The sequence below is a fragment of the Amaranthus tricolor genome, chromosome 11 (assembly GCF_026212465.1).
Source record: "Amaranthus tricolor cultivar Red isolate AtriRed21 chromosome 11, ASM2621246v1, whole genome shotgun sequence".
Taxonomy (NCBI): domain Eukaryota; kingdom Viridiplantae; phylum Streptophyta; class Magnoliopsida; order Caryophyllales; family Amaranthaceae; genus Amaranthus; species Amaranthus tricolor.
Window position 1 is genome coordinate 23,743,819 of NC_080057.1, and position 14,156 is coordinate 23,757,974.

The following is a 14,156-nucleotide window of genomic DNA, read 5'->3' on the forward strand; positions in this document are numbered from 1 at the left end:
TAAGAGTGAACTATGAATAGTGCCAAACAATCAAATGAAACAAAGTAAATGAAATAAAGATATTATTATTATTATTATTATTATTATCAAAAGCATTGACTTTTTATTATTTGGTAGGATGAGGCTTGAGGGAATGAGGAACGAGGGAATTATTTCAATTAAAATAAGTGTTAGTTATGGTAAGTTGGTAACCATTACTTTGTGTAGCAGTTCATTCCTAAAAATATATATTTTTTTTATTAAAGTTAAATAATTCCATTAAATTAAAAAGAAAAGGTTAGATGTTAAAGTGGTTTAAGCAAGCAATTTGCTGAAAAAGACAAACTACTAAGCGGTTTAATTGCCAAAAAATTAAAATTAAATGACATTGAAAAAAAGTTGGGATGTAAAAAGAAAGTGATAAGTTGAGATGGTATATCGATTGAGATATTAAGATATTTAAGATTATCAGACTAATTTAGCCAAATGATGATTCAACAAGATTTTTAAGAAAATAAGTTTTCCAAAGACTAATGGAGGAATAGTGTAACACCCATGAATTTCCGACCTCTTACCGAAATCAAAACTGTAAAGAACGAGAGGAAATTCGGGTATTACAAATAGATTGTTATCCATCTCTAAGAACATCGGAGATATGAAAGATGACTCTAATTATCGAAGAGTAAAACTCATGACACATATTTAAGTTATGTGAGATAGTGATTGAACTACATATTAGAAGATCTACAAGATTGCTATCTACCAAAGAATAAACTCATAAAGCATTAAAAATCTATGTGAAATAGTTATAGAACTACGTATTACAAAAATGTACAAGATTGCTAACTATCGAAGAATAAAATTCATAAAGCATATTATAAAGTTATGTGAGATAGCGATAGAACTACGTATAAGATGTACTACCATATCAAAAGACCAATTTAAATTTATGTCAGGAGATCGACAATAAAAGCAATCCATTTGACAAGAGGACTACTTTTTTTAAAGGTTATTACTCATGATTTTCATTAATCTAGAAAAAGGAGTAGTATGAGCCCTTCCTTGATCATTTCAAGGCGACAAAACTTGAAAGCTAAGCTAATAATTCCCCAATGAAAGGCTACTTCAATTTCTTTTTCGAGTTTAATTTCGAACCTTTTTTGGTCACAGACCTAGAGCTGATCTGCCCATGAACCGAGCCAAACCAGGCTGCAGCCAGAATCTATGCTTTTCTAGGTCGAGATCATCAGCTTAGGCGTGCCGGAAAAAAAGAAACAGGTAAGTGACACCCAAACTGCATTATGCAGTAATTACTTTGATGATGAAATATTACGTCTGACAAACCAAATGCAACATCAGGTGCCATGACTGGATTAACTTAAAAAGAAACCACTTCCAAGGTTTCTTTTATCTATATGGAACTTGGCAACTCCCTATCTTACAAATATGAGTGACACAAGGCTTTTAAAGTTGCTATTATATCCTGTGTCGTGTCACTCGGCCTCGACTAAATCTACCACTGTAGGCAGCAGCAGCAGTGAAACATAATTCGCTAGTTAGTTCGCCTTTTGGATTTGCAATTCGCTCAAAATGGTTCTAAATAGCTTAAAATCAACCACAAATCGCTTTTTCAATTGCGATTCGCAAGGCAATTAGGTGGTTCCCTTCATTGCATCAATCTTAAGGACGTTATGAAGGTACGAAAATATTTGACTCGGACCTTTTACTGCGCTTCATTGGATGCAGTTCCGACGAGTCTTGATCATAAGGGTTATGGCACTTGGCAATTTCGGTTGTAGGTATCTTTCCTTCTCCCCTTCTCGACCTTTCAGTGGTCTTCCCGGGGGTCGAAGGAGCATCAGTTAGCCTTTCGGTATTGTTTTGATCTTGAGAAGATGTATCCTCTGAGTCTGCAATTGGTAGAGTCAAAGAGGAAGGATCTTCAAATGTCGAAGAATCAATCTTGAGCTCGGGAGCACCAGCAGCCTTGGATTGCTGCTCAAGGATCTTCTGTGGATATCTCCCTTATTCTTCTATCTGTAGCTGCAGATTTCTTTGAATCTGCAGATAGAAGTTACAATAATGTATCTATATGCCAGCACTAAAAATATGCATTCTTGAATAAACAATGTAACACCGTAAACCGGGAATTGAAGATCAATGGGTAAACAAGAATAAAAGCATGTCCATAACGATATCTTACAAATGATTCAAAACTTCGATGTTTGTTTTCCAACACTTATCTGCAGACCAAGAGCTCAAAATGGGCAAAATTTTCAAAACTGATTTCTTGTGAAGTGTTCTTTACACTAATGACCTGTTTGGTTGTAGCCTCGTTGGTAACAAATGGTAGCAATGAGATTGCCCATAGTGATTCAACTTTGATCACAAATTCACAATTTTTCATTGCTACCTAATACCACTTCTCAAAATGCTAATGCATTGCAATGAATTTTATGAAGAAAATAAGATACTAAAATGTAAATAGGACCATTAAATTTATCAAGAGATTTTCCAACCAATATACCACTAACTTCCCATTACTATTCCGATTATTTAATACCAACAGCCAAATAGGGCTTGAAACGGTGAAAGTAAACTGAGTTTAAAAAGTTTACTCCAAACTCCAGTGTCGTATGTTTTTCTTGACTTCTTGCTCTTCCGAGTGACATGATAATTCCTCAAATCAAATGATAAAATTTGTGACAAAAAGCAAGCAAAAGGACATTATTAACCTTTTCGTTTCTCTTGCGTTAAAGTTAAAGCCGCATCAGCGTCTCTTGCTTAAAGTTCATCATTTGTATTAACATCTCCGCAAAACATCTATGCATACAATTGTACCTTTTCTTATTCACAAACTTTTACAAGAGACAGTCTCTTTGAGAGACGATCTCTGATTGGGTCGGCCCATAAAGAAAATGTAGAGTAAGAGTAGGCAATAAGCTTTAATGGATTGGGCCTGACAGACATCTCTCAGAGAGATGGTTTCTCAAGAGACTGGCTGTTTCTTTTTTCTTTTTTGGAGGTAGAGGGGAACACAAAAGGTCCCACGAAATTTTTAGAGTGGAACACATTTACAGAGTGAAGCAAGAATTTGAAGAAAAGGCCACAACCCTGCCCCTGACTCTTGTACCAAATACATTTGGAAAGCAAGAAAAAGGTCAAAAGCATCTTAAAACAAATGCACAATTCGCAATGAATCTAATTATGTTCTCAAATTTATGTATGAAAAAACCAACAAGATTTTGAGGCAAAACCATACCTCAAGCTACTCATGCAAACGTTTTTGAACTTCCATCTGCATCCTCAATGCTTCTGTGAAATCTATACCCCTGTTGTGACAACGGTATGAAACTCGATTGTTCACAATCAAAAGATGATTAAGAGAGCAGCACAAAAAAGAAATATTAAGTATTGATATTGTTTAATACAGTGTTCTTATAACGACCAATTCACAAATATATGACAAAGGTGGAATATGCATGATTTGACTCCGAGTGGCGGTGGACTAAAGAACATATTCCGAGTTTCATCTGGAGAAAAGTCAGAGGGTGGATAACCCAAGCCGAGTCTGACCCATTGAGGCATTGACATCCCTGCTATTATGTAGTCTACTGCTTTAAGATTTTGAAATTCTATTAAAAGTCGTGTTTACAGAAATGGAACTGGAAAAAGAAACATAAAAAACAAGAAAATAACAAACTCACTAAATTGTTTTGGTATAGATTTGAAGAAGAATCCATTATGCTTCCTCAAAGAGAATGCTTCAATTTAGTTTCAAACAAAGAGATTTTGAACAAAGGAAAACAATCCAAATATGAAACCGTAAAGAATCCAAATCTTCGAACATTGTCAAAAACAAAAATATGAAACCATACAGATACAAACATCCGCTTCATGCATGCATGCTGTTTATTCATGTTCGTGCAGAGACAGTAATGCTTCCCACTAAAGCTGAAAGATCAAAGTTTGAGGTTTTTGGGAGACTTCAATTTGGAGAAAATCGTGAAAATTGCAGATGAATGTTTTGCTGGATCTGATTGCAATTAATGGAAATTAACAGAAGAAAAATGCGATATGATACCCTCCATGGAAAAAGTTGAGGGCAGATGAACATTTTCTCTTCTTTTCTCTCTGATCCATGGGCATACAGCATACTCAAAGAAAAAATGTGAGTAGAGACCTTCGTCATTCTGGGCCAAGTCCCACAACGATCCAGATCACACTTAGCCTAAAGATTTGAGACACACAAACTGGGACGCTGATTGGGGGTCTGACCTGCATATCGAGTAACTATGCTTATATGCCATTTACACTAGTTGGGATGTTCACATCAATAATGTCAAGCCACTTGTTGCAAATGCAAATTCAGAAACAAAATTCAGCAAATCATACAAGGTATCACATATGGAAGCACAAACTTTGCTTGATCTAGCAGAATTTATAATTTGCTGCAACAAACCGTGCTTGATCATATAACAACATCCACCCATGCCCCTCACAGAACTATTTTTCTATGTCATGATAACAATTTTTTTGAAGGTTCAACAGCCTATAAGCCACAAACACTAAAACTCACATCCTACCATCAGTTACACAGCTAAGTAACTTTGAATCAAACAATATAGGTTTACTTTTCATCGAACTTACCTGACATTGGGAAAACAAGCAGCAGCCATCAGAAAGTACGTGCTGATCTTCATTCATTCGCACTAATGCACTACAGCTTCATAATCATAACAATGAAGTTGTTTACCTTCACTTAAAACATCACCAAAAGTCCCCACAAGAACATTGTCCACCTTTAAAATGGTGAAAACAACTGGGATCTTTTAATATTATCTCGCGAGATTTTAATCGAGATATGAATTTTGCTATTTCATGACAGTTATGGCAGACACGGCTGTTTTTCGTAATTCGAATTGTACTCTTTTCAGTGCTAATCAAACCAAATGAAATAGCAAGCAATTCACTATGCCCTATTGGGATGCACTCTCGCTCCTCATCGACATCATGGAGATGGAATTCTGCATCAAAAACATACCCCTCTTCCTCCATCTTCTTCATTAAAACCTGTAGTTCCCAGTATAGTTTCTCAGATCTTGGGTGGCATACATCACCAGTACCAAATACATGTATCTTATTGTGAAACTCTATCCAACTATATGCTCTTCTAGGCATCAAACCCATGTCTCTAATTGTTTCCCGCAATTTGCACACCGTATCCCATTTGGCATTCCCAGCATACCAATTTGACAACATAATGTAATTATCAGCATTAAGTGGCTCCATTTCACAAAGCCACTCAACGATTTTTTTCCCTGTTTTAGTATTTCGATGTACCCTGCACCCATCTAATAAAGCTCTTACCACCTCTACATGTTTTCCAATTTGATTTTCCTCAACAAATGTCTTTGCCTTGTTAAAAAATCCAGCACGAGCCAAAAGCAAAACCATAAAAGCATAATGTTTGACATTTGGTCTCCTTATGAAAGAGAAGAACATCATCCCTTCCTCCACTAAATTTGCCGCCACACAAGCATATAGAGAAGAGGAATATGCAACCTCATCAATTACAAAATTGTTTTTCTTCATCTCACGAAACAAGTCAACCCCGTTAGCTCCTTGTCCATGAAGAGCGTAGCCATAAATCATGATTGTATAAGAAATGGCATCTCTAGATGTCATCTCTCTGAAAATTCTAGAAGCTGCTTCAATCGATCCTGATTTGACATACATGTCTATAAGAGAATTTTCTACCGTAATGTTCATCTCAACACCATTCCTAATCAAGTAACAATGAATTTCTTTTCCCTGCTTATGGGATGTCATTCTTGCACAGGCAGGTAAAATGCTTGAAACAGCATGTGGATCTGGTCGAATGCCCTCCGTCATCATCTTCTTGAACAATTTGAGACCTTCATTGTATCCTCCATTCTTCACATAACCGCGGATCATTTCTGTCCAAGAGATGGGGTCTCTTGATGACATATCATCAAATACTTCACGAGCACTTTCGATGCTCCCACAATCCAAATACATTTTGAGCAAGGAATTACACACCAAGACATGAGTTCCCAATTCACAAGTCTTGGCTATCTTATGCACTCTTCTTCCATCTTGCAGTGATCGAAGCATGCCACATGCACCAATTGCAGTCATTATTGCCACGGCATCAATTTCGGCACTCAAGGTTACCATTTGGTAGAACACATCAAGCGCTAACTTGGGTTTATGTTCCTTCAAGTACATGGAAATGAGCAAGGTTCCAAAGACAGAGCTTTTTCCCACACTCAACGTGTTGAAGACTTGTCTTACTGTTTTGGCGCCATCTAAATGACCATACATTTTCATCAAGGCACTAATGACATAATCTTCAGAAGAAATACCTAGTTTAACAGCATGTGCATGAACCTGTCTCCCAAGAAACAAGGAATCTGATAGGTGAGAAGCAGCCAAAATACGAGGAATCGTGTGCTTATCAGGAAAAACACCTCGTAACAGCATTTGTTGATATATGTACATGACATTATCTATCTCTCCAATCGCAAGATGAGTTCGAATAAGATTATTCCAAGCAAAAGTATCCGAGTTAGGCATCTTATCAAGCACATGGTGGCTCACTGGTAAGTCTATTGATTTTGAGACTACATGAGGATGCTTTTGGGAATAAAATTTACACCTGGAATTGTCCTTCAGAGGCAAGTATTTCTGACTCTTAGCAATCAGGTATGAATATGACTGTGGAGATGCAACCGCTTCCATTTGTTAAGGCAAGAGAATTGCTTATCTATTAATGAATTGAATCAATAGTCCCCCTTGTTTAATTTAAAACTTAATCCTGCGTGATCAAAAAGAATGAAAATGAGCACTAAAAGCCCTATACTTGATGAAAACAACCGAAAAGTGGATTTGGTATGTGGTGACTCCAGGAAAGTTAAATGCAACTAAGTAAACTTCACTTGAAAACTATAAACCCCATCAGAATTAACATACCTTTTTCAAATATACAAAAAAAAAATTATATAGACTAAATGAAATGCAATGTCATGATCAATGTGGTTTATAATCTACTATTCTGTCCTTTTTGAATTGCATCAAAGAGAAATTAGTGTACTTTTAAGAAAATGGTAATAAATGAAGAGAGAGAATTATTTGTATGAATGAAATTAAAATAGAGTTAAAATGTATGGATGAGATCAAAAGAAAGTAGTGGGCCATTGTCTAAAAGTAGAAATGATGCAAATTAAGTGGGACGAACCAAAATGGAAAATGATGCAAATTCAATGGGACAGAGGGAGTAAGTAATAATAGAAAAAGTTGCATGAGAAAATAGAAATGAAACGGCTACTAGTACTCAATTTATGAACCTATCATTTCTTCATGAGTTGAATATAAGTTTGTGTATCGGTAAATAACTAAATACTAGGTATTTACCCGTGCTAAGCACGTGATTATAGAACTATTTTGTAAAAAAAATGTAATATTAATTTAGACATTGTTGTTAAATTAATACAAATGTTATTTTGAACAATTATATCTACAAAATTTTAACATAACCAAAAAAATATCAACTAACTATAATACAAAATATCTTCAATTTGTGTTAAGTTTATCAAATAACCTAATATTAGTATTTATAATCAAAAATATTTACTAACCCTTGAAAAGAAGTGATATTTAAAATAAAAGGTGCTCATATGCTTACTAAACTTGATCTTCATCATAACAATATATATTTGATTGTTATGGCATCCATAACTACACAACATGTAAACATGAAAATTTAAACATCATCTTCATCAATATCTTCTTTCTCTTTGCTTCCATTTCATTTCCACTCAACTCTTCAAAATTTAATCTCAATTTATAAATCTTATTTTATCCCATATCTACACCTATAAAATTTCTGAGCTAAAATTGCATATTCACATAGCACCAAAACAAAAACCTATATATTTCTCCAGTTTTATCTCAATTTTCATACTAATTGAAATAATCAATAAACTTAACTCTTAAAACACCATCTACTCTTTCTTAAGTACGTGGGATGCACTAAATGAAGACTTTGAAATTCAATCATATAAATAAGGCAAGCTATGTATGTGGCACTAATAAATCTTAAAATCTTGTCCTTTCATCTTCAATATAATTAACTTTAGAAGACAAAGAGTTTTATTTTCTAACATATGATACAAAGAAAGATAAATTAAATTGATGAAGACTAAGAGTTTCAATATAATTAAATTTAATGGATATTTAAGAGTTTCAATGCAAAAAAGACATATGAAAATGAAAATTGTATAAATTTGAGCGGCAAACTATGTTGTACATGAATGACACGTGACACAAAATCTCCTTGATTATAATATGTATATGATATGATTGCCTTCAGCTCCATATTGAGTATGTATAAGGAGCTTAAAACAGATGAGGTATGTATAAGGAGCTAAAAATAGAAATATAAATATTAATTATATTGACTACTGTATGATTTGGTGATAAATTCTCGTCTGTATCTTTATGTAGTACTCCTGATTGATGTTTATAAATAGACTTTATAACTACATATATTGTAGTCCGAAAAAAAAAATAGAGCTTTAAGAGGCTTATTTGCAATTTGGTTAAGGGAAGTAATAAAACTCTCATATCTACTATCTAGCATTAATCCTGAAAGATCATATAACATAACTAAATACATGGTAGCCCTAAAAATAGAGTTTTAAGAGGCTTAATAGCAATTTCGTTAAGGGCAGTAAATAACTCTCTATCTACCACTAAAATCTTGGTTTATGACCATAACAAGGGAAAGATTGCGTACACCGACTCCAAAATCTCACACCAGGTGGAACCACCTAAAAGTATTGGGGTAATGAAACGGAATGGAATGATCATATTTCACCATAGATATAGAATGCTCTCAGCAATTCATTTTTTGTATAGAACATCATGAACTAATACAAATAATTAAGCAAGCATGTCCAAACAAACGTTTCTAATTAAAAGGAAAACGTAATCTAACTCTATTTGACGAATTAGTGCTATTTGTTAACCAATTAAGCACTAAATTCTAAAAGAAACCTAATAAATCGTTGCACTGCAAGTAAATTAAGAAGCCGCAAATTTAGAAACAAACAAAATGAGGAAAAACTTAAGGAAGTACAGCAATTGCAAAATTTATAATCTACATAACAGTGTCCTAGGGTTCTGAATTGAATTCCATTGGGCGTTTGAGAATTGAAGTATTAACTTACCTTTAAAACCTCACAGCCATGGAGGACCACAATGAAGGAGTGCCAGGTTACAATTGCAGGGCGGTAGACACTGGACAGGGTTGCAGAGGAGGAGCTCAATTTGATCTTCTTTAATGGCTTTCAATTCCCCCAAAGTTCAATCTGAGTTTTGGCACTAAGTTGTTAATGGAGCAATTTAGAAGATTAGAGGGTAAAGAGTTCTATACTTCTATAGAGGGTGGGCATTGAGGTTGGGATTGGGATTTTGGGCACCGGGATTATCGAAAGTTTTTTGTTCCTTGGGAACGAAAACTGAACGTTACCATGTCAAATTTTCTTTTTTTTTTTAATCATAAGAAAGCCAAAATCATTTACCAAAAATAAATAATTTTGTAGGAAAATTTAGCTTGTTTAATCGGTTAAAAGTATTGACTTATTTGCTATTTGTTTATGTCAATTGTTATAAAAAATTTTGGTAGAAATTAAATGTTAATTATTATTTGTTTATTAGAAAAAAAGTTATTTTATTTATGAAAATATGAATAGTTTTTAATTTTGCTATTTAACCCACCAATAAATAAAGTCTTTATTTCATACTAATTTAAGCAATCCATTTCATAAACACAAGACAAGAAAGTATGAAAACCAAACAAAAACACATGTGCAACCATGCAAGCAAGTATACTTGAGCAAATGTAAAAAGAGGAAATGTACTTTTGGTTCAAGTTAATTCATGTCTTTCTCCAATATTAAAGAAAATTATAGTATGAGGTAAGAACTGTCAACATTGTCAGCATTTTTATTAAAAAAAAAAAACCGCAAAAAATGTCAGCAGTCTTAAGCGCAAGAACCAGTAAAAATACGTTTAAAATACAATCCCTACATGGAAGGTAACCTTAAAGTGAGAAATATGGTGTATTTGAACATTCGTGTGTGCAAAATTTCGAGTAATTATGGATCTTTATAAATCGACTAACAAAATATAAACCTAAATGAACATAATAATCTCGAGGGATTAAGTAAAACTTAAAACATTTTAAAAAAGAGCCCGCCCCAGCACCCCCGCTATAAAGCAAGATCTGCAATCTGCCAATGCGAATCAATCACCGAGCAGGCGGGCACCATGCAAAGGCAGACACTAGAAAGAAATCTACTGAACACCTGATCATTAACCTCTAAATAAAATTCCATAAGCATTGGATCAAAATAACAAAATCTTCTTCAGCACAGTACTATTTAAATCCTTCCAAAGTAACGCACCCAAGAGATTCAAGTACTATTACCTAACAAAATACAAACTATTTGATCAAAATTACACGAAATCACTAGGACTTGTAGATAAAAGATACGGAGAACCCAAACACTCTTAAACGATAGCATTCGCGGCACTTGCAATTCTAGGCCAGAGATCAGCACATTCCTTTCCGATGGGGCCTGTGATAGCAGATCCTTTCATTTCCCCTTTTGGATTCACGATGACACCAGCATTATCTGCAAACAACCCATGTCCAATGATCAAAACAAAGCACAGCGTAACTAGACATCAGCACTAATAATACAAAACATAAGCGTGTAGACACCGTATGATCCTAATTGTAGAAGGATCGATAATTTATTAGGAGACAGGTAACACAATGCCACAATAATCATCATGCTGTTTAATCCGGGAAATTAATTTATGCTTCCGTATACAAAGTGAACAACAGATATGCAGTCACTCGATTCAAGTGATTTAGAAGCAACATAGAGAGATGCATAGAGCGATAAACAGGAATATGGTCTCGGTTACTTTCAAAACAACCAACTATCCAAGTGAAACAGGAAACATTCTCCTACATTTCCATCAAAGTCTCGAGAACTCATCTACAAGAACCTTATGCACCAACTATTTACGTAACATGATTCAGTTAAACAATAAGATGACCTATCAATCAAGTTCATAGCATATACACAAATCAGTAACGGAAGCCTGTGCAATGCTTTTATATTTACATTGCAATTCAAAACCTGCCACAAAAACATACTACCTCTGTTCTTTAAATCTTGCATCATTTGACCTTTCACATCCTCAATGCACAACTTTAATCGTTTTCAATTGTTAATATCTCTATTCATGTTTAGCAAAAATTATGGAAACTACACATTAACATATTTTAGATCGATCGAGAATTCAAACAAGATTTCATATGACTATGTTTTAGCTTATAGATTAACAACAATATAAGAGTCAAATTCTGCTGATGAATAGTGACGATGGTCAAATGAAGCAAGATACAAAGAACCGAGGATGCAGTAGTTTCTATTTTTTGTTTCTAGAACGCCATACAAATACTTTGTGTATCCTACATAAGAAGCACACAATGCAGCCTTCAATATTAGTCTTTTTTAGGTGAGTGGGATATTGCATCCCATAGTATCGGAGACAACATATCGATGAACCTCTGTACTCTCGCAACAGAACCACTAGCAACAACAACAATAAAGAAAATGCATGTCATGCAACTTAAGACGAAGCACATAATTTCTTTGACAATAGAAGTGAACATAATCAGGAGAGTTGTTTTAAATTTTCAACTACAAACACATGAACCAAAAGAGAAACTTTAGATCTCGGATATTGAGCAAGTCTGTATGTTGGTTATTATTGAGGATTGCCAAACTAATGTCATACCCCACTATTACCCAACATCTTTGATATTCGTCCATATTTACAGCAAATGCACATTATTTAAGTGATCCACCAAGAATTAGGACAAAAAAGTCGATCGTTATTCTAGCTTCTACAAAAAAAATTGTAAATTTACCAAGGAATAATGAAAATTCCACATTAATACAAGCGTGAATCAATAGCAGAAAACCCCACAACCACTAAAAGCCATACTCCACAATATATCATGCAAGCTGATCATAATTAGCTTAAACTTCCAATCAAAAACAAAATCCAACAACAACCAAGAGCCATGACTAACTATCATTATTAGTTCAAATCTCCACAATCAATACAATTCATTTTTGAAAATCTAATTAATTACAAATACTACTACTACTAAGAAATTCCCAAATCAAAAACAAAACAAAATCACCAAATGAACAAAATAGATAGAAGGGAAACCAACAAGTACAAAGAGCTGTATCAAAGTAATGATAATTAGTTCAAGTTTCCAAGATAAATTCAATCCATTTTTGAAAACTTAAACAATTCCAAAGAATACTACTACGGAATTACCAATCAAAATCAAACTAAATCATCAAATCATAAAATAAATATAAGAGAAACCCAACAACAACAAAGAGCCATATGCAAATAATCGTAATTACTTCAGTTCCCATGATCAATTCGATTCATATATGAAACCCTGAACAATTAAAAATAAATCTACCAAGAAATTCTAGGTTAAAAACAAAACCTAAATCACCAAATCAATAAAAACATTTAGAATCTAAACAAACTAACCTTCAAAGTACATGTAAACACCATCCTTTCGGCGCCAAGGTTTGCGTTGCCTAACAATAACAGCAGGCATAACCTTCTTACGAAGATCAGGCTTACCCTTCTTAACAGTAGCCATAACCATATCACCAACACAAGCAGAAGGCAATCTGTTGAGTCTACCTTTGATACCCTTAACTGAAATGATGTAAAGATTCTTGGCTCCAGTATTGTCTGCGCAGTTGACTGTAGCGGCCACAGGAAGACCCAGTGACATCCTGAACTTGTTACCTGCCGATCCTCCACGCCCTGTACATCAATCACATTGTTAGAAGATGGGTAATGATGAATGATGATGATTTTTGAATCGATGATTTTTGAATCAATGATTTTTGTTTACCTCGCTTCGACATTGCTGCTCCTGCAACTGATTCCTCCCTTCCTCTCCCTCTCGGTTTGCTTTGTATGCATCGAGAAGGAGGAGGCGGCGTTATAAGTTAGGGTTTTTCTGGGGTTTGTTATGGGCTTGAATGCTTTTCGGGCCGGATCATGCCCATAATATTTGCGTTTATTCCTACTAGAACCCAAATCCAAATTGTTGAAAAAAATGGTTTTATCAGCTCGCCTTGTATGAGACCGTCTCATCATGAGATAGGTCTATATAATAGTTTATTTTTTCAATTGATTATTTTAAGATTATAAGTAATTATTTTAAGGTTATAAATAATCACTATAAGTTCATAAAAAGTAATTATAGTAAAATTATAAGTAATCATTTTAAGACAAAAAGTATATATTGGCCCAGCCCAATAGAGATTGTCTCACTGTGAGACCGTCTCATTTAAGAATTAGTGCAAATACAAATTGTTGTATGAGACGGTCTCACTGAGAGACGTTTTTATACATTGGTTAAATAGTTCATCTAATACATATTATGATAATATGAGTTTCTTTTTTAAAGTCGTCTCATCGAAAAACGGTCTCTCACAAGATTTGTTTTGTCGTTTAAAATATTTACTTTGATTTTAAAATAATTATATTGAACCTGTGTCATTGTAAAACGATTTCTTACAAAAGTTCCTCTTTCATTTAATGGTATACTAGAGAATCTTCACATGTAATAAAAATAGATTTTATTTTTTACATATTGAAAATTGAACCTCCTCTTATAAGAGAGAAGGAAAAGCTCGCAATTACTATGTCCCTCCATAGTTTTCAAGGTTAGTAAAACTTACTAGGGATTAGGTACTTAAAGACTTAACTAAAAACATATTAAGAGACTTATTTTTGGTAAGGAAATGAAAGGGTTAGAAAGAGAGGCAAGCGAAATTAAACTAATTTTTTTTGAAGAAAACTATATATGCTTCAAGACAAAAATTTAAATATTACTTAAATTTATTTTATTGATTTGGATAAAAACATATATTTTTTTAGATTGGAATTTATACAGTAGTGGTTAAATTTCACATCAAATCTTTATTTGAACTTATTAAGCATTGATATTATATTGTGAG

At 33.9% G+C, this 14,156-nt stretch overlaps 2 protein-coding genes and 2 non-coding genes across 6 annotated transcripts; all 4 read right to left on the reverse strand.

Moving 5' to 3' along the window:
• Positions 1 to 317: 317 nt before the first annotated feature.
• LOC130826754 (pentatricopeptide repeat-containing protein DOT4, chloroplastic-like) lies at positions 318 to 9,535 on the reverse strand. 3 transcript variants are annotated; one of them, XM_057692326.1, is made up of 4 exons: positions 9,234 to 9,535; positions 4,630 to 6,820; positions 3,242 to 4,257; positions 320 to 2,040 (listed from the first exon to the last, which is right to left on the reverse strand). In XM_057692326.1, exon 2 carries the CDS (start codon positions 6,742 to 6,744, stop codon positions 4,750 to 4,752), a length of 1,995 nt encoding a protein of 664 aa, XP_057548309.1. In that variant the 5' UTR covers positions 6,745 to 6,820; positions 9,234 to 9,535; the 3' UTR covers positions 320 to 2,040; positions 3,242 to 4,257; positions 4,630 to 4,749. The 3 variants fall into 3 exon arrangements, with proteins under 3 accessions (XP_057548308.1, XP_057548309.1, XP_057548310.1); XM_057692327.1 differs by having other exon boundaries at positions 328 to 2,040; positions 3,242 to 3,311; XM_057692325.1 differs by having other exon boundaries at positions 318 to 2,040; positions 3,242 to 6,820.
• Positions 9,536 to 10,380: 845 nt separating this feature from the next.
• On the reverse strand, positions 10,381 to 13,209 carry LOC130826755 (60S ribosomal protein L23). Its single transcript, XM_057692328.1, has 3 exons — positions 13,043 to 13,209; positions 12,667 to 12,951; positions 10,381 to 10,703 (listed from the first exon to the last, which is right to left on the reverse strand). The coding sequence occupies exons 1-3, from the start codon at positions 13,053 to 13,055 to the stop codon at positions 10,579 to 10,581; spliced, it is 423 nt and encodes a 140-aa protein (XP_057548311.1). The 5' UTR covers positions 13,056 to 13,209; the 3' UTR covers positions 10,381 to 10,578.
• Positions 10,821 to 10,955, reverse strand: LOC130828002 (small nucleolar RNA snoR137). Its single transcript, XR_009047313.1, has one exon. It is a non-coding gene; the product is annotated as a small nucleolar RNA snoR137 (small nucleolar RNA).
• LOC130828001 (small nucleolar RNA snoR103) lies at positions 11,838 to 11,944 on the reverse strand. The gene has a single exon (XR_009047312.1). It is a non-coding gene; the product is annotated as a small nucleolar RNA snoR103 (small nucleolar RNA).
• Positions 13,210 to 14,156: the final 947 nt, after the last annotated feature.